The 18,825-nt window shown below is 41.7% G+C and overlaps 1 protein-coding gene across 1 annotated transcript; it reads right to left on the bottom strand.

The window, feature by feature from the left end:
- Nucleotides 1–424: 424 nt before the first annotated feature.
- rab5c (RAB5C, member RAS oncogene family) lies at nucleotides 425–12,188 on the bottom strand. Its single transcript, XM_034089296.2, is given in 7 exon segments — nucleotides 425–1,621; nucleotides 2,071–2,164; nucleotides 2,273–2,377; nucleotides 2,380–2,397; nucleotides 2,691–2,842; nucleotides 6,910–7,245; nucleotides 12,087–12,188. Coding segments are annotated over 6 exon segments (663 nt in total). The 5' UTR covers nucleotides 7,076–7,245; nucleotides 12,087–12,188; the 3' UTR covers nucleotides 425–1,493.
- Between the last annotated feature and the right edge of the window lie 6,637 nt (nucleotides 12,189–18,825).

The raw sequence follows: 18,825 nt of genomic DNA, 5'->3' as shown, positions 1-18,825 counted from the left end.
TCACACTGAAAAATCTATAAGTAAAAAGTGTTATATTAAAGAAAACTGAAGTCAGAACTACAACCCAGTTTTAAAAGTTAACATAATGTCCCACTGGAGGTTGGCAGCTATAAAAACGACTGAGTCATCAATGATTGGTTATGATGAAATGATTAAACAGGCATACAGAAATTATACCCTGCCCTTGTTTATTGGTAAAATTACATATTTGTTCTTGTTTCTTTACTCATTACCCACCCTCCCCATTATCCCCCCCACCCACCTCACAGCAGTGGCTGCTGCGCAGGTACTGTTGTGCCAATTGTTGATGCCATTACAGGATGACAGTAAAGTTGAAAGCAACCCCTCCCTTGATATGAAGAGTAAAAATAAAGACAGAAAAGAAAAGGGAATACAGCTGACGATAACATCTCAATACACAAGATGATGAGACAGAACCAGTGCATTTAATACCATAGATTTCAGAAGAAAACAAAATTAACACGTAAAAAAATCCATCACAAAATAATTAAAGTTAATCATGTAGAGATTGGGAACATATTGTTTTGACGATAACTACTGATTGATTATAAACTTGAAAAGTCTGATACAAATACAGCAATGTAGTCAACACACAGTTGTGATTTTGGTCAAGAAAACAAATCTTGCTTTATGTATTTGTCATTTTACGCTCATGATTCAAAAACATTACATTAATGCTAACATTACTTATGGGTGACGATGTTAATAAAGTACTATTTACTGTTTATTGTTTGATAACAAAGATGGATGATTGTAAGACCATAAAGGCTTTCAAATCAAACTGAACAGCCTGTGTCATAAGAAGTGGAAGTAATAATAATAATAATAACAATGTAATAATTCAATCTACACATCTTTATCAAGAAGGAATTATCTGTCCATTCCTGTTCTCCATCTTCTCTCTTCTTCTTCTCTAGGAAGATGACCAGGAACAAGACAGAAAAGTGAAGGGCTGCTGCATGCACCTGGAGGTCTGAGCAGTGTCATAAGACCATGATGGAAACACTTAAGAACGTTATGGAGCATGGGGAAGCAGAAGAGAAAGGACGGGGCCAATGAGCCGGTTTATATTCATTCCTGTTGCTTTCTTTTTTATCTTCTACACAAATAAGAAACAAAAGGTGAGCAAGATGGCGTTTTTTTTTTTCTTCATCCATGATTGGGATGTTTTGTTTTTTTCCCCTTAAAGGTGACGTCAAGTGTCCATCATCGATCGAGAGGTCATAGATTGGCAAGTCCTGGGGTTAAAACATGATTCTGCAAATGGGCCTGTGGGTTGTTTTCTTGGTTCAACCGCCAGAGGGGTCTGGCAGGTTACTGGCCGGTGGACTCGTTTGCCTAACAGTTAATTGGTGCCGTGTTGCTCATTGGGTGGTTGGTCCGACCGTGGAGTGGTTCGACCATTGGGACATTGTTTGACAGCTGGCTAATCTCTGGTCTGGTTGATCGAAGCTGTTGATTGGTTGTGTTGGTTAGTTCCCGCCCCCACAGCACTGGCCACTCCTGCCCTGCGGTGCAGCTTCCTGCAGGTCCACGCCGCCTCGGGCCCGCCCGCCGGCCCCCGCTCCACCCTGAGGCTCGTTCTTAGGAAGCTTCTTGGCTGTTTGGAGTACAATCAATTAGAACTTGCATAAAGGCAACATGGCAGAGCACCAAATGACTATTGTCCATTTAGATTATTCTTCCAATTATGTTCCTGATAGCTTTCTCGTTAAAACATCAGAAATGACCGAAACCATTTTCTAGAGATGACGTCATTCAATATTTGATTCCCCGTTTTATTAGTCCCTCAGTTCAAATCCAAATGTATTATATTCACTGTATTGTAAAGCTAATTCCCATGTTTGAACCATTTCATGTTGGAATGAGCACACAACCTGATTTTAATCTCAATATTCATTTCATGTTTAGAGTAATCTCGCTTTTTAGTTGGTAGAATATGAATATCTGCACAGATATAGGAGATACTCCTCTCAATAATCTTTGTAGGTTCAACGGTAACTGATGATCATGATCAATGTTGCCTTGTTAGTTCTGAGGAGCACTTACCTATAGCCATAAAAATCTCATTGACATTCATAGCAGTCTTGGCGGAAGTTTCCATGAAGAGCAAACTGTTGTCATCTGCATATGATTGTGCTTCCTAAAATATAAATGGAACACGGACAAATATACAGCATTTATTTATTAATTAAAACATGTAATGAATGTATTGTAAACGTCATTATCAGACAGCAAAATCCTTGTTTACCTGGAAATCTATGGCTCTCTTGTTGGCCAGGTCGGCTTTGTTTCCTGCCAGTGCGATCACAATGTTCGGGCTGGCTTGTCGCTGGAGCTCCTTCACCCAGTTCTTTGTGCACGTGTGAATGTATCCTTTAAAACAACAAAACAACAATTAGACATTGCTCCTTTAAAATGTAAATCCCTGATGTTTTTAAAAGTCACATTTGACTGTAAGAGTTAAAAGGGCGAAGGTCTGTAGCCGTCGTTAGTCGAGGAATTCTCTTGCACTATTTTATGTCCTATATATATTCATGTTGCACTGCTGGAGGAGCCTGTGACGCGTTTCATTGCCATGTCTACACTGTAGCTAAAGAAACTTGGATCATCAACCCAAACTGGAAGACGAGGGTCGGCAAACAAAAGACACCTTAAAAGCAACTTACTGTGTTGGTGATGTCGTAGACCACGATGGCGGCCTGGGCTCCCCTGTAGTACATGGGCGCCAAGCTGTGATACCGCTCCTGTCCGGCAGTGTCCCAGATCTCAAACTTCACTGTTGTGTCATCCAAACATACCGTCTGTGTGAGGAAGGCAGCTGGAAAGAAAGTCATAAAGAATATAAGAGCAGAAACTCACAGAAAAGATTGATCACTCACTGGAGTGATACATTTAAAAAAAGGGGAAAAAAAAGGAATCATAACTTTCCCCTCGCTTCCGCTTTCCCGTGTTATTACTGTTGGTCTCTTTCCAACTTAAAGAATGTTTTGCATGACTCTCCCCCTGCACCTTCTTTTCCCCCATTAATGAGGGCTTTTTGCACGGGAGAGTTTCCACAATATATTTGACTTTTGTTGTTCAGCTACCTTGGGATGGCTACTGTAAGTTACTTTGTTTGTTGGAAGCTATTTTGTTGAGTTGACTGTTAGCGGAATAGTCTCTGGTAGGCAGTGGTGCAATGTTTCTATCAGTTACAAATGGGCATGAAAGTCCTGACTAACTAAGCCCCTGAGAATTAGCAAAAAGTAGGAAACAGGTCAGAAAAACTGTCGGGGAAATACACGAATAGTGTCATGGAAATTAAAAAAAAGAGAAAATGTGTAGTAAACACATACTGTGTCACACAACAAGCTGGTACGACTGCATACACCTCGCTGAGTCAGGAGCCTGTCACTTGACAGAGGAAACCTGAGCACTAACTTGTACATACTTTAAAGCTTTGTAATCTTTGACCATGCATTCAGCTGACCACAGGATTCAGTATAAAACATGCTGACTCGTAAGTCTTCGGTGTGTGCAAGCACTGAGCATCCTGTCCCCACATCCTCCAGCCACATTACTCATAGGATGAAGGAAACATGGAAAATAAAGGTTGTTTTTAACGCAACATTAAAAAGAGTTGACACCAAAAGAAGTTCCGTTTCTATATGACATATAACTGACCTTACAGCATTACACCAGATAGTGAACGCCACATGTTCCCAGATAACGTTTACGATTTAGACGGACAATGAGTCCATTCATCAAATGTTTAAAGAAGAAACAAGTTCCCGCTCGTCCACTTGCTGCTTTTCTCTGTTTTACATCAACACAAAGCTTTAGACTGTTGTTCCTACAACAAGCAAACTGAAGACATCATATTGGGCTCAACAAATATGTTTCTTGCGGCCTTATCGACTAGGTATTCAATATCCAAGCAATTTCTTTATTCAACAATTCAATTTCTTAGTGTTTTAAAGGTTGTGTTCAGACCCTTAGAGTCAGTGTTAAGGCCAGAGGGAAAGAATCAAAGATGTGAGTAAATAATAGCCTTTCAGCATATTGTAATTCTAGGGATGTAGAAGAAAACTTCTGCCGATGGTCTTTGTTTGGTTTTCAGTTTGTAGAAGGTCTAGCCTGTGACTGAAGACTTTGGCCAATCACAGGTCGTTTCGGGAGGAAAACGCTCCGAGTGGGTTTTCTACAAAGCCGCATCAGCAGGACTTTCTGATGGTGAAAGCACAGAGAAGATACTATTCATGCATTAGCAACAACTGTCCACACAGCAAAGCAAGTGACAAAAGAGAAAGTCTTAACAAATAAAGTCTGACAATATCGGCTAAGCATTTCAGAAATGGAGAGAAAATGTTGTTTTTGCCCAATGACGCCAAAAATAAAGCACCTTCCCTAGCTTTAATGAAATAATGAAGCCACGTTTCAGAAGTCAGCCGCTCCAGTGGAAACCTGTCCCTGTGCTTTTTCCAGCTGGAGGATTTGCACTGAACAGCCAAGTTAAAAGTGTGCCTATGTAGCCCTCAAGCTATCCCAGTCATTTAACTCCCTAACTTTGCAAAATGTCAAAGCTACGGACACATTATCATTCTCTTGTTTGAAACCAGCTCCGCTGTGCTACAGGAGATCCAGGAAACCCCTATTGTTTTCTCAATTCCTTCCTGTTTCAAGTAACCTCACTCCTCTGCTACCAAGGAACTGCTGTTTCCAGAAGACAATCTAAAGAGTTGTTCTGTCCAGGTCAAGCTTCTATTGTCAACACAATATAGTCAGGTGATCTGACACATAACTGGTTCTGCCACTCCTGCAGCGCTCTGACAACAGAACACATGGAGCAGCTGCTCGGAGCTGGCAGAGACATGTTTTCACTGCTTCAGCATTCATCTTATGGACATGTTCAAAATGGAGATTCTGTTCAGCCACATGATCATTTATGACAAGGGTACTTAAATTACAATTGTGTAATGACTCCTCACTACTTTGGTGTGAAAATGCAGAGCAAGTTCTGCAATGTAATTGATTATATACTTGAATCCCTCCGAGCTGTGATTTACATCTAAAGGAATGTACAGTTGTGTTTTCTTAAAGGTCCCCTCTTATACTGTTTTTCATCAATATCTTATAGGTCTCAGATACATACAAAACATGTCTCTGAAGTGTTTGGCTCCAAATACCAAACAGATCGTGCATTGCAGCATTACCCATAAACCCCTCTGTTTCAGCCCTATTTCAAAAGTGCTGATTCTCTGTCTTTTACTTCAGATGAAAATAAGGAGCCCCTCCCCACACCCCTCAGAGATATTTGGTTAAAAAGAACACAATGGTGCTCTAGGTGTGTGTGGGGGGTTACCTTGGTTGGTGATTGCCTAATGGTTACACAAGCCAAAACATCGTTATGACATCATAAAGTGGCCAAAATCTGATCAGCTCCTTTTCAGACGAGGACAAAAAGTAAGCGAATCTTTTTTCCTGAAATGTTCAGAATGTCTTTACACAGAGGGGACACATGTTGATGTAGAAAAGACATGGAAAAGTGGAATTTGCATAATAGGTGATAGGGATGGGAACGATTAATCGAATATTCGAAATTATTCAGGTATTCGAATTAGTAGGTTCCAGGTTGAATTGAGGCGAATATTTGTAATGTTCAGAGGTTGTTGTGTTTAATATTCATGAGAATATTTGTCATTGTTCAAATGATAACAAACATTAGCATAAAGCATATTTGTCCACTCATATGTTGATAAGAGTATTAAAAACTTGAAAAATATTCCTCTAAGGTACATTTAGAACAGATAAAAAATGTGCGATTAATCGCATGATTGTCCATAGTTAATCGCGATTAATCGCAAATTAATCGCGATTAACTATGGACAATCATGCGATTAAATATTTTAATTGACTGACAGCCCTAATTCGAATATGAATTATGAATATTTTTATAACTTTTTTTTTTTTTTGGGAGGGTTGCCTAAGTTTATTACATATTATCAAATTGAATAATTCAATGTATATATATATACGACAGTGCCGTAGCTAAATGTGTTAGTTGACGTCTAAAGGTGTGTTTTGCTCCGCTCACCGGTCCCTCACAGCGGGCAGCGCTGCAGGTGCTGATCTCTCTCTCTCGCGTCAGGTTATACTTCACTCGTGTTTATGTCCAAATCCATCAGATCGAGCTAGTTCTAGCCAATGATATGGCTGCTGCCCCTCCCTACACGCAGATCACGCAGACTTAAACCTCATCTTAGGCCCAAATGTGGCGCAAATGCGCTCCGCAGCCATTGCGAGGTTCATGAGCGTGCTCCCCCGCCCCCTGTCAACACTAGCAACACACGAGTGGCCAGCCTAAACAACAATAAGCGCTGCTTGGCAACCGTGTGTGGCGGCAAAGTACATAGACATTTTGACTGGAGAGATTTTTGCCGGTATTCAACATATTTTACCAGTCATAGTACGGTAATTATTTACACTCCAAGAAGAGTCCTACACAACAGACATGGCGTCAAAAAGGAGTAATGTGTGGAAATATTTCGACCAGGTTAGTGAGTGCGGTGTAGAGGTCAAACTATGCCAAATTAAACTTATATATATGCTATACCTTGCTATACCCGCCTCCGTTCCAGCTGAGAGGCTCTTCTCTACAGCTGGCCTGATTGTGAATCGCCTCCACACATGAAAGCTGTAGGCCTATAGCTGTCAAACTGTGATCACCAGTTCAATGCATTTGACAAATTCGACTTGGTTTCTACACTTATTTGAACATGTATGTATTTGTTTGGGTAAAAAAATATATATTCGAATATACATTTGCTTTCAAATTCCCATCACTAATAGGTGACCTTTAAAGCATTAGACAGCAGAGATAATCATGGGAACAACCAGGACCCTCACCTCCGATGGTGCTCTCCTGGTACTCGTGGAACTGGCCCTTGACAAAGCGCAGCACCAAGCTGGACTTCCCCACCGCGGACTCCCCCAGCAGCACCAGCTTAAACTGGCAGATCTTGTTGCTCGCTGCGGTGCCGTTGGTCCGTGCTGGTCCGCCTCGCCCTGCCATAGCGCAGTTCTCTTAATCAGGAGAAAGGAGAAGAAGTCGGGAGGAGGTCTGGTTGACTCGAGGCCTGGGTCGGTGCAGGGGGTAGATGAGGCTGAGACAGACGGGGGGGGGGGGGAGTTCGGTCAGGCAGGTAGATGAGCCGGAGGAAGAGGAGACCTCACCAGTGGGAGCTGGAAAACATATTCAGTATGTTAAAGTTTGCTCTAAACAGAACAAAGGCTTTCCATGAAAACAAACACAGGATGTCTGCTGAATGTTATAATCAGTGTTTCATCTAAACAATTCAACAGAGAGGAATTCTTTGTTCCAAAAAGAGATCATTCAAACACTATCTGATCTATCTTTATTTTTTTATTATTTTGTTTAGCCAAGATTACCAGCTGACAATTATAGAGTTGAAGTTGTTGACACAGAAACAGTGGGCGGGGCCTCTGGATAAAGAGTTGATCATTGAACCATGTTTAGTGTAAACAAGTGCTGGAGGAGAACACATGTTTCCTCTCATGCTCCGTCCCACATGTATATGGTTCACTACACAACACATGATTTGGCTTTACTTCAGAAAAGATTTGAGAAATAAATGTACACACTTCATATATTGATATTAGATGAATCCTTCAAGTATTTTTTGTAATTCAAATAACAGAAGTTGCCCAAAACCCTCTGAAATATGGATATTTCTCATTACTTTCGGTTACATTTCATACTTAACATACATCTTTTGTTTTTGGATTCACAAAACAAGACATTGAATCACCTTGGACTGAGAGACTGGAGTGACTCAATGGAGCAAACAGTTATAGCAGGACATTAGAGTGCTTTCCAGCATACAGTTAAAACATATCTTCCCGTGAGTCATGTCTTCAGAGATATCAGGCCAACGTTAAAGGTATGACTTTATAGTGTGAACATCTTTGTGGCTGTTTCCATGTAATGACTATCAAGTCAAAAATAGATTACTTTCAACGCTGCAACTTTCAGTGACCACATCTTGTTTGTCATGGATTCAAGTTGTATTAGTAAATGTAAACTGTATTTGGACAGTCTTGTTGTAAATAGAGAGTTTACCAACAGAAATATAGCTATAAAGACCAATAGCCTAACACAGAGGTTTACTTAAAGTATTTAATCCAGCCAAATGCAGCTCAACCTCTCCACACACTTTACGTGATAACAGCATTCAGAGACAATAGCAATGAGCCAACGATTTCTCCCTTCACTTGAGCCTATTTGCGTTTATGAAACCTTGCCTAATCTGTTTTTGCAGTGGAGGGATACACATGAGGTCAGCCAGCTTCTGCTTGGTCAAAGGACAGGAAACACAACTCCGCTCAAAGCAGGAAGTGAAGATTGCAGAAGACATTTTACTGCTGAGCACGTTAAAACTTGGCATAACCTGAGCTTTGTCACTGACCCAACTTCGGGCAGAAAAGCACACTGAAGAAAAGTAGGTTAGACCTTTGCTGAATGAAAAGGGAAATGTGGAGCGCTAAAGTAAGACGTCAGTGCTGATAGTCTTTAGAGTTTGGTTGTGCGAGGCCTTATCTCAGCTCGGTGCTGAGCCAGACTTAAGCTTCAGCATGTGACAGACCATGACTCAGTCAAATGAAGCATGCCACTTCTGAGTGTTTGATGGAGTGTACCAACCGTGCTGCGTTGTTCATTATAGGAACACATTTCTGCCATTATGTTTGGCAGCGTTAGTTTCATTTTAGAAAAAAGACCAGGTATTTTGCAGTGTTCCCCTTTTACTCAGATTTACAAAATATGGCTTTACACATGTTAAAGAAATAGTCTGTAATTTCAGCATGCTACCAAATCTGTTTACTTTTGATATAGATTTTAAAGAGGCTGCATGGAAGTAAACCTGCAAACACATCAGACTTCATCGTCAGCAGTGCACTTGAGGCCACAGTGGACTCTAACCAACAGACTGACACAATCACACGGGGCTGAAAGAGCAGGGGGAATCCTTCAAAGCAGGCAGCAGAGTCGGAATAAAGACGCTCCGTTCACTGGGTCAAACGGAGCGTCTGAACTCATTTGATAGCAAGCAGCAGAGATGAGCCGTCACCTGTTCACATTCCTGACCGGAGAGAGACAAGCTGTACTGAGGGCCGAAATGCGTTTGGCAAAAGAGACTGACAAGCAAAAGCGCAAAATGGAACCCAATTGCTTATCCTCGGATTATCTTGAACAGAGTGTGTGCGGAAAAACTTGCTGTAATTCAGCTTTAGATCAACTCGAAAATGTCCTCCATGCATGCACGTTTCTCGTGCAAAAGAGAAAGCCTTTGTATGAAATTGTTAATTTGGTAGACTAAGGAAAACGACATGTATAGAAGGTTTGGATAAGACACAGAGCGTTGACAGAGTAACATCTATGCACAGAATGTAAAAGGTAGAAGTGGCCGTGTAGCTTGCAATGAAAAGGCTCTTTGTTGCTCTGAGACAGACCTGCTCACATCTTCAGCAGCCTGCGATGACGGATGCCTTGATGGCATCCCTAATGGGCTCTGAAGACCTCTGCCGCAAAGTGGGTCACAGAGAGACTGTGGCACATGGGTCAGGGAAAGGGGGGGGGGGGGCGCGAACGTGAAGGAGAATCTGTGAAATATTCATCGTGACCTCCTGTATGCTCTGCAAGTGCTTTGACTTTGAACACCTGCGTACAGAACAATGTGTGCACCAATTCAATACCTAATTCTATTTTGACGTTATATTTAAATGCAAAACCGGTACAAAACAAAGTACAGATACAATTCATATGACTTATTTCTGTTCACTGCTCAGTCAAAAGAACTGAAAGCATACTGACAGTGATATGACTCATTAATGCCAGTAATAAAGCAAATCGATAATTCTCAGTAGCAGATAAAAGCCTATAAAACTATATGGTCAGAGATTCTGTGTACAGTTTCCCAACATGTTCTTATGACTCCCTGTTTCTAAGTAAAGAGGAGCATTTGTATTGTATTTTGTGTAGTTTTAGATATTGATAGAAAGTTTGGATTCTAATCTCTTCATCCTTAGCGTGAACATGCAAGTTCAAACGTTTTTTTTTCTCCAGTGCAGGCCATGCAATTAAAAAAAAACATATAAGAGAATAAGTTATTCGCAAGGGAACATAACTATTTAAAGACAAAATGCATTTCATTTGAAGTAACATCACAGTGTGCCAACGTGTATTGTCAAAAACTTCCCTCAGTGACACATCTATTTAAATAGTAGTCAAACAAACTGGCTGGGGCCACTATACCAGTTTTAACAATACAAGCAGGGACTTGTGCAGTGCTGCTCACTTAAAGGGTGGGGTCCTGGAAGAACTGTTGGTGTCTGATATGAGGGGCTGCATCGCCATCCTCCTTTTGTCTATTATGCCTAATAGTCAGACTCTGGCAAGGAAGTAGCAACTTTCTATGTAGTGAAACTGTATATTCATAACCTACACATTATTGGCAAATCACATTCATATACAACAAAGACACAAAAGCAGAACTGTCTATAACGAAACAGGAAATGCTCTTGATCCAAGGTAAGCTATACAACAGTTCAGGTTTCTAAGAAAGAATGGCTTTGGAAACAGTCACAGGGAAACTGGGGATATAACAGGAAAAGCCAACATACTCATCACTGGCATTTAGCAAGGCAAGTAGGAAATCACAGCAAACATGGTGGAGAAATGAACAGTCCTTTTAGTCAAGATGTGTCTCCACTTTAAGAGAACAAGGTCCATACGCAATAAACGAAACAAGAACTCAAGCAAGTACCTGCAAATCCCTAGTGTCTCAAAGGTCCGAACGTTGTTTCCCTTATTCAGCCATAAGGAGGAGCTAGTACGGAGATATAGGCATTTTACATGCATTTGCTTTTAAATGCATGGAGAACTGCACACTCATAATCTCAACAATGTTAACTGGCACAATAACAAATGGTGTCAGCAATAATGACATTTTAATGACTTTATTTTGTATTGACTGACCTGAGTGTGAGGAACTGTGAACCGGCTTTTAACCCCAGTTAAAGCTGCAAAGCTAATTGTGCATGCTATAAATCCATTAGACATTTCAACCATAACATACTTTCAAAATAGGGTTAAAGGCAGTTTATCTATTTATTTATTTTGTAGATCTACTTGAATAAAACAAGTAGTTTGACAGTTATCTGTGACGGCGGGCTAAGAGGAATCATAGCAAAGGTGAAATATGTATTTCATAGTTAAATTGCATCTAAAAGTAAAAAGCAAGTAAATTACAAATATTTACTCTGGGTGGTCAACACTAGCTTAGCAGAGTGATAAGCTAATTTAGCACGTAGTTTGAATACCGTTGTATGTTAAAAAAATATTAAGCTAACCAAAATGTGTTTGTCCATCTAGCTTATCGTTAGCTATGACAGCTGGTCAAATTAAAGCGCCCCTCAATAACTTGGATAGCATACAACTGACTAGCATGTATAACGTCAGTTGTGCTAAGCAGTTTGCCAACAACTTACTAACTAACGTCGACGAGCTAACGTCAGTATTGACATTGGCAGTTTCTTAGCATTAGCACTAGCTTCCTAGCGTGAATTGCCGACAAAACAATAATGCTTAACTCTGGGAAACGAATACTGGCTACTGATGGTGTTAGCTAGGTTAGCAGCGCAAACGTCATTAGACAACTTTCCTTTTTCTCGGCCCCACGTCGTCTGCTTTATGACGTTGGACAAACTGGAGGACTCAGACTTGTAATTGTGTCTGCTTCTGGCAGATACATATGTCTTATGCCTCTAAGTACGTTGTGTGTCAATGCTTATTTGACATATGATGTGGTCTCACAGGGATAGGCACTCTGTGGATCCTGTCTGATGGACATTTCGGCTGAACCCGGACTTGGCTGATCGATTGACCAAAATGAGACAAAGCGTGTCCAAATACGGTTAACAGCTCTTCGAAAAGAAAGTCCAACATGCGGTCAATGTCCCTATTCACAGACATATTATATATGTTTAAGTTATTTGACTTACAGTACTTTTTCTTCTTTCGTTGGTCTCATCGGAGACGGCTGTCTTCTTCTTCTTCTGAGGCTCTGGCCTTCCTTTCCGGTTAGCGATTTTTCCGGGAACGTCAGCGGCAGTTTGACCAATGAGAGCAGCAGCAGCACGAGACACCACTGTCTGCCGCACCGAGAGGCGTTCAGGGTCCCTCCGGACACAGGCCGTTTCTCAATCGCGAGTAAAACTGCTGCAGAGCAACTATTTTACACTGAACAAAAATATAAACGCAACACTTTTGTTTTTGCTCCCATTTTTCATGAGATGAACTCAAAGATCTAAAACATTTTCTATACACAAAATAACCATTTCCCCTGGGGGGCGCAGAGGCATGCCAGGGGGGGGCGCGAGAGACCAGGAGGAAAAAAAAAAAATCATAATTTGTGGGTCTCAAACGTTTTGGTCACCATTAATGTAAACAATTATGTCCGAGGCACACATTTATATGATCGTTATAGTTATAAAAAAATAAGAGAATAAATGAAAAACAGCTATGAAATACTATATGACAGCGAAACAAGAATAAAGTTTAAAAGGGTGATTTGTAAAATATCCATAAAGAAAAAGTAAATCTGTTTACAGTTCTGTTTCATATGGGTGTTGAGAGATGTATCCATAGGTCTCTTCATTTTGCTCTCAAAGTGCACCAGATTAATGCATTTAACTTCAATATTTACAAATAAATCTTCCCGGGGGAGCTTGCCCCCACTATGGCCCCACTATTACCCCACTATGTGAGGTCCACACACCACCTATACAAATAGCACTTGACCCCTGCTTACACCTATATGCCGTGAGCTGATTATCGAGCCTTCGTTGTAACAGTTGCGGGAACACTGTGTATATGCGTGTGGGGAGTGTTGCAGTAGAAAATTCCACTGTAGCGCCCGGTACATTAATGGGAAACCCTAAATGTTTGAGCACCCTCTATGAAATGTCAAGCTACCCCACAGCACCCCCAAAAGAAGTCTCTGGCGCCGCCACTGAGCCTGACTATGTGTGTTGGGGGGGCCCAACTTTTTTTTTTCTCCAAAGGGGGGGCCTGACAGAAAACATTTGAGAACCACTGGGTTATGGTATGGGCAGGCGTATGTTATGGACGACGAACACAGGCCACTCGATTCACAACATTACCCTAACCCTAACCCTAGCCCTCACACCAGATACTGACTGGTTTTCGAACCCCCCCAGACCCCCCCAATAAAGCAAAAATGCACGTTTCAGAGTGGCCTTTTATTGTGGCCAGCCTAAGGCACACCTGTGCAATAATCATGCTGTCTAATCAGCAGAGATGTTCACAAGTCTTTTTTTGCAAGTCCAAGTCAAGTCTCAAGTCTTTGGTCACGAGTCCAAGTCAAGTCTCAAGTCTTTGTGGGGTGAGACTTGATCAAGTCTCAAGTCTTTGGTCACGAGTCCAAGTCAAGTCTCAAGTCTCTAACGAATAAAAGTCTCATGTCTCTTCTGGTTGTAATAAGCCTTCTATTGTCTGCTGCTATCCAGTCTGTTAAGAATACTGCACAGCTATATCTAAGAAGTTCAAAGCATTTACTGTGTTATTATCACTCCTATATCTATTAGCATACAGTATCAGTACTGATTAGTTGTTTGTTATATGATCACTTTAAACAGGCTATTGCAATGCAATATGAGGAAAAACATCACACTTTAGCTAAATGCTGTTACGATTATTGTGTTATGTCACGTTTTCTATGTCTTGGTTTGGGTGTTTTGCTGTTCTCCCCGTCATGTTTTCCTCTTGGTATATTGTCTGGTCCTTTTCCCTGTGTTTTTCCTCCTGTCGTTAGTTTCCCTGGTGTGTCTAATTTCCTGATTGTTTTCACCTGTCACTCCTTGTGTGTCTCCTGTGCTCTTCAGTTTCAGCCCCACCCCTGATTGTTCCCACCTGTGTCTAGTTACCCTGCGTTTAAATTCCCCTGTCTCCCAGTGTTGAGTGTTGGTTCGTCTTGTGATTTGGCTTGTCCTCGGTGAGTGTTCTGTTCTGCCTGTATGTGTATATAGCCTTGAAATAAAGGAATTATTTTTACTTTAATCTGCATTTGGGTCCTACCTGCTTCCTTCGCTCTACCGTAACAAATGCAAACAACTTATAAGCAAAACACTTCAGAATCAGAAATCAGTATCACAAATACTTTATTAATCCCCCGCAGGGAAACTGTTAAAAGTACTTAAAAGCGGGTAATGATTAACGTTACCGACCTTTTTTATGTCATGTCAAGAGTTGGATGTCAACACCACTCAACTCAAACAAGTGTGACAAGCAATTCACTAATCTTTTCAAATATTCAGTTACAAAGCTAGTAGCAAGCTAAGTTAACATTACATAGCTGATGCTGAGCTAAACATGTTTGCTAACCGTCCATGCGTTAATGTGACTGACCTCTCCGGGTGAGTTTTCAAGTGCCTGATGAAATTTGACGTTGTTGCGCCAGCATCCTTGATTTTGATATTGCAGACTTTGCAGTGTGCGCTCCTTTTGTTGGTGCCGCCGGCGTTTTGTTCGAAGTTGTTGTAGTTGAACCTAATTACAAGCGGTACAGCCGCAGGTGTGCCGCCGGTCGCTATTGTGTTACTACGAGGTAGTAACAGAGGCGCGCACGTCTGCGTAATGAGCCCGGCTAATGTAACTGGATGGCCTGCCTGCCTGTCAGCCTTCCATCTGGGCACACATTTCTCTCGTGCCCTCATTGGTCATGTGCGCGTTCGTGTGTGTTGGAGGAGGCGGGCTCTATAAGGAAGTAGCAGCCTCTAGCAGATTATCTCCGGTTGTGTATTTTCAAATTCTAGCGATCTCGAGCCGGTTTCTCTCAAATGTACCTACCCTATGAAGGTAGATATGGTGCAAAATGCGAGAGCGTGAAAACCTGATGTGAGCACTTGCAGAAAAAAAATCTGAGTTTGTGTGCTTACATTTACACAATATCCACATAACTGTGAACCAAATGTACACTTGTATAAAATATCCACGTAACTGTGAACCAAATTTGAAGTCACAGAAGAAAAAAAAATGTTTTGTAGCTTGTAGGAAATAGCATGGATAATTTACAAAGGCTTTAAAAACACAGCAGGAGCCCAAGACAATTATAAAACTTGTCATTATTTCAGTACAGTTCAATTGGTTTTATTTTCATAAACGGTTATCAACCGTTAGTGCCAAAGCAGTAGGCTAATATATGAATTACTGCTGTATAGACTACAACCACTACTTGTTTAGCTAGCATAAACTCAACAAAGCTAGCGTTAGCTGGCTGACTGACGTTATTTCGCCGCTAAACTGCACGATATAAAACGGTGGTCTTCAAAGCGGATTTAATCCGCAATCACAATAATAATATTCAAAGTAATACTGGGCAAGTAATGGGCGAAATTTACCGTTGATTGACGCGCCATGTCAGCGGACTAGTAGCGACACGACCCGTTAGCGAACCCCGCTGTCATCCGGTTCGACCTGACTGTGACTGACCCAAGCCTCGTCCTTCTGATAGCCCCGCCCCTTCGCTCCAACCCCCCTCCCTCCCCCCACATCTACAGGTGAAAATTACTTTTGCGACACATTTATCGCAAGAAGTGTAGCAAAAGTCAAGACCGCAGATTCGTCGATTTATACTGCCACAGAGCAGATTCGTCAAGTTGTAATGACTGATTTGAGAGGTTGTAATAAATAAAGTTGCAGTTGTAATGGAAAATATATTTAAAAAATATGTATTTTTCTGCAAGTGAACATTTCATCTCCAAGTTCATTTTTTTTCTACAAGCTACAAAACTTTTTTTTTTCTTCTGTGACTTCAAATTTGGTTCACAGTTACGTGGATATGTTTTACAAGTGTGTACATTTGGTTCACAGTTACGTGGATATTTTATACAAGTGTAAATGTATGCACACAAACTCAGATTTTCTTTCTGCAAGTGCTCACATCAGGTTTTCACGCTCTCGCATTTTGCACCATATCTACCTTCATACTACCCCACCTTTAATACGCCAAAAATAGAAAACACAATGATTGTTCACGAGTCCCAACACACGAGTCCAAGTCGAGTCTGAAGTCTTTTGGTCACGAGTCCAAGTCAAGTCTGAAGTATCTGTGTGTGCGATTTAAGTGCGACTCGAGTCCGAGTCGCAGACTCGAGTCCCCATCAATCAGCATCTTGATATGCCACACCTGTGAGGTGGGATGGATTATCTCGGCAAAGGAGAAGTGCTCACTATCACAGATTTTTTCAGATTTGTGAACAATATTTGAGAGAAATGGTTATTTTGTGTATTTAGAAAATGTTTTAGATCTTTGAGTTCATCTCATGAAAAATGGGAGCAAAAACAAAAGTGTTGCTGTAACGGAAGTGATCTCTGGGCCCATCGATCCTGGCCTCCGTTACGGGTAATATAGCACTAAAAACATTGCATGGGAATATATGTAATTTATGTAACTAGTTTGTCTGTCTCTGTTTCCTGGTTTCATGTTAAAACTGAGGTTACGTACTGTAACCCAGCTTCTATGAGTATAGGCGCAGCCCTCTAAGGCTATCGCTATTGGGTAATCCCGCTGCACACGTGCAGTGGGATTACCCAATAGCGATAGCCTTAGAGGGCGAAGCCTCATACGAAATAGAAGCGTTCCCCTTCCCCCATGTCTGTGGCTGTTGATTGTGTGCACCTGGTGCACCCCCCCCCCCCAGCGTCGAATTGCTGATTAGTGTGTGTATTTAGGGTCTGTTGCCCTGTCTGGAGGCTGGTAGTGTGTGTGAGATCCCGGTGGCTGCAGGCTGTGCCCACCTGAACAGCAGCAGGATTGAGGCTGTGTGTATTGTGTTCATGCTGTTATAAATGCCCACACCGGGTTATATTTGGGACGTGCTGCCTCTGCCTCCTTGCTTGGTCTGGGCCGCTCAATTGTCAGCTTCACAGTTGCGTTTATATTTTTGTTCAGTGCAAGTATACTACGTCATCAAGTGGCGCAGAAGGACTGTTTAAATGCATGTTAAATGCCCAGCATTCTGCTCCACTCTGTGACGTAGAATACTTGAAATAGTTGCTCTGCAGCATGTGTACTCGCGATTGAGATCTTGATTTAGAGATTTAGAAATATATAATGCACCAAATCATCAATATGCTCTACATGATCATAATCCGGTTTATATTTAAGATAACTGCACCTTTCTATGTGACTTGAATACAGAGATAATGTAATTAAGTACATCAAGAACTGTACTTAAAGAGCCTGTGACACGGTTTTCCCCCATGATCCAAACCCATCAATTTGGGTACATATTGTCCCCTTGAAAACCGTTACTGAACTGATTTTGGATATTTGTACTTTGATAACCATTAATCTGCCCTTCAATGTTGACAATTTTCTGGATCTTCTCGCGGATTCTTCAAGTCCCGCCAAATGATGGGTGACGTCATTGCGGGCACAGCGCTCCAGCTGCACCGTTCAGGATCCCAGCATCTGCATGTAAACCTTTATATATATACAGTCAGATGTAAACGCACGACGGCGCACACAGCAGCAAGCTCAGACAGCGATGACAGGTTAATGTTGAACGTGTCTGAGAGCTCATGTGAGGCTGAAGGATCGGTTTATGTTGTATCTGTTAGAAGTTTAGGAATGAGGTGCGTCAATATGGGCGATCATATGGTCATGTAGCCAGTGGGAATGGGACTAACAATCATCCCGGGACTCTCGACCGGCCCACTTCGGTACCGCTAGTAAATTGTCAACGGGGGGAGCGGGGGATGTAAAATACAAATATAATGTATAATGTCTGTGTCTTTGACATTAGCGCTGCTAGCCACCTGCGCCCTGTACTACGAAGCCAGTTCAACAGACCCTGGATATGTTTGAGTAACAAACTAACAACAAACTAACAAACGAGATCTCGCTAAGCGGTCCTACGACGCTGGTTATCAACTCGGTAAATCAAGCCAGGGTTTCTCTCTCCAGCTGAGAGCGCGTTCACGTCTAAGACACGCGTGGATCTGACTTTAATTACATTTGTCTCGAGTGTTTCGTCAACATAATGTGTTAAATAATACTTCTGCATCCAGTCTGTGACACTGTGAGTGTTGCACGGCCAGATGAGGCTGGAGAAGCTGACTCAGATAAGGAAATATATGATATATTATGATATTATATGATCGATGATCTGATTGATGATGTAATATGAATGATAAGTGCGACACGTCGGCGTCTTCTCTGCATACGGCAGTTTAAACTGTATTTTCTTTATCCTGTAATATGACTTGAGAGACTTAAACTCCGCACACTGAGTTAATCTCTTTTCTCTAGACGCCGGAGGCGGGCAGCGTCAGGTAAAATAAGTTATTTAGCCTTCTCAAACCTGAGCCTCACGCGCCGCCTATGGGGGATGTGCTAGTTACTTATCCGACCGGCCCACTTCGGTACCGGCCCATCGGGATTCGTCCCGATGGCCAGTCCGCCACTGCACCCAGCCCACGTAAACTGTCAACGGGGGGAGCCTCGCTGCGGGGAAACGGTGGACCTAGTGTCCCGATCGGAGTGGGAATAATAATAATAATCCGTGCATTTTATCCATTAATTTCCCCAACATTGTGGTAAAAAACCACACGTTTAATCCACGTTGGTGTACTACTACAACTACAAAAAGCATCGGTTTGTTTTCTCATCAGTAAATGCAGACCGGCTCAAACAAACGATTTTTAATCATCATCCTCACTCA

This window comes from Pseudochaenichthys georgianus, chromosome 8 (assembly GCF_902827115.2).
Source record: "Pseudochaenichthys georgianus chromosome 8, fPseGeo1.2, whole genome shotgun sequence".
NCBI classification, from domain to species: domain Eukaryota; kingdom Metazoa; phylum Chordata; class Actinopteri; order Perciformes; family Channichthyidae; genus Pseudochaenichthys; species Pseudochaenichthys georgianus.
Note: the sequence above shows the minus strand (reverse complement) of the source record. Positions and strands in the feature narration are given on the sequence as shown.